This window comes from Eimeria mitis, genomic scaffold (assembly GCF_000499745.2).
Source record: "Eimeria mitis Houghton genomic scaffold, Emh_scaff1168, whole genome shotgun sequence".
NCBI classification, from domain to species: Eukaryota; Apicomplexa; class Conoidasida; order Eucoccidiorida; family Eimeriidae; genus Eimeria; species Eimeria mitis.
Genome location: NW_013567983.1, coordinates 11138 through 11381, shown reverse-complemented (window position 1 = coordinate 11381; position 244 = coordinate 11138). Strand labels below are relative to the sequence as shown.

Sequence of the window (244 nt, the reverse complement as noted above, 5' to 3'; positions counted from 1 at the left end):
TGCCTCGCTTAGATTTATCAGCTGTCTATGGGGGGGGCAGCTGCATGCATACAGCAGCAAGCAGCAGCAACGCTCCATCAGCAGCAGCACCAGCAGCAGCAGCAGCAGCAACAGCTGCAACACAACCAACAACAGAAGCAGCAGCAGCAGCAGCAGCAGCAGCAAGCGAGGATGCAGCAGCAGCTCATCCTGCTCCTACTAGCAGCACTTGCACTTGCGGGAGCAGCCACACCCGTAGAGCGCA

The 244-nt window shown here is 58.6% G+C and overlaps 1 protein-coding gene across 1 annotated transcript in view; it reads left to right on the top strand.

Moving 5' to 3' along the window:
• Nucleotides 1-27: 27 nt before the first annotated feature.
• Nucleotides 28-244, top strand: part of EMH_0030920 (PIK3R4 kinase-related protein (incomplete catalytic triad), putative) — a gene marked incomplete at both ends in the record, with an annotated part of 6710 nt that continues 6493 nt past the window's right edge. Inside the window, one exon of the mRNA XM_013494462.1 lies at nucleotides 28-234. Within this exon, the coding sequence (XP_013349916.1) occupies nucleotides 28-234 (207 nt within the window). The remainder of the gene's footprint in view (nucleotides 235-244) is intronic.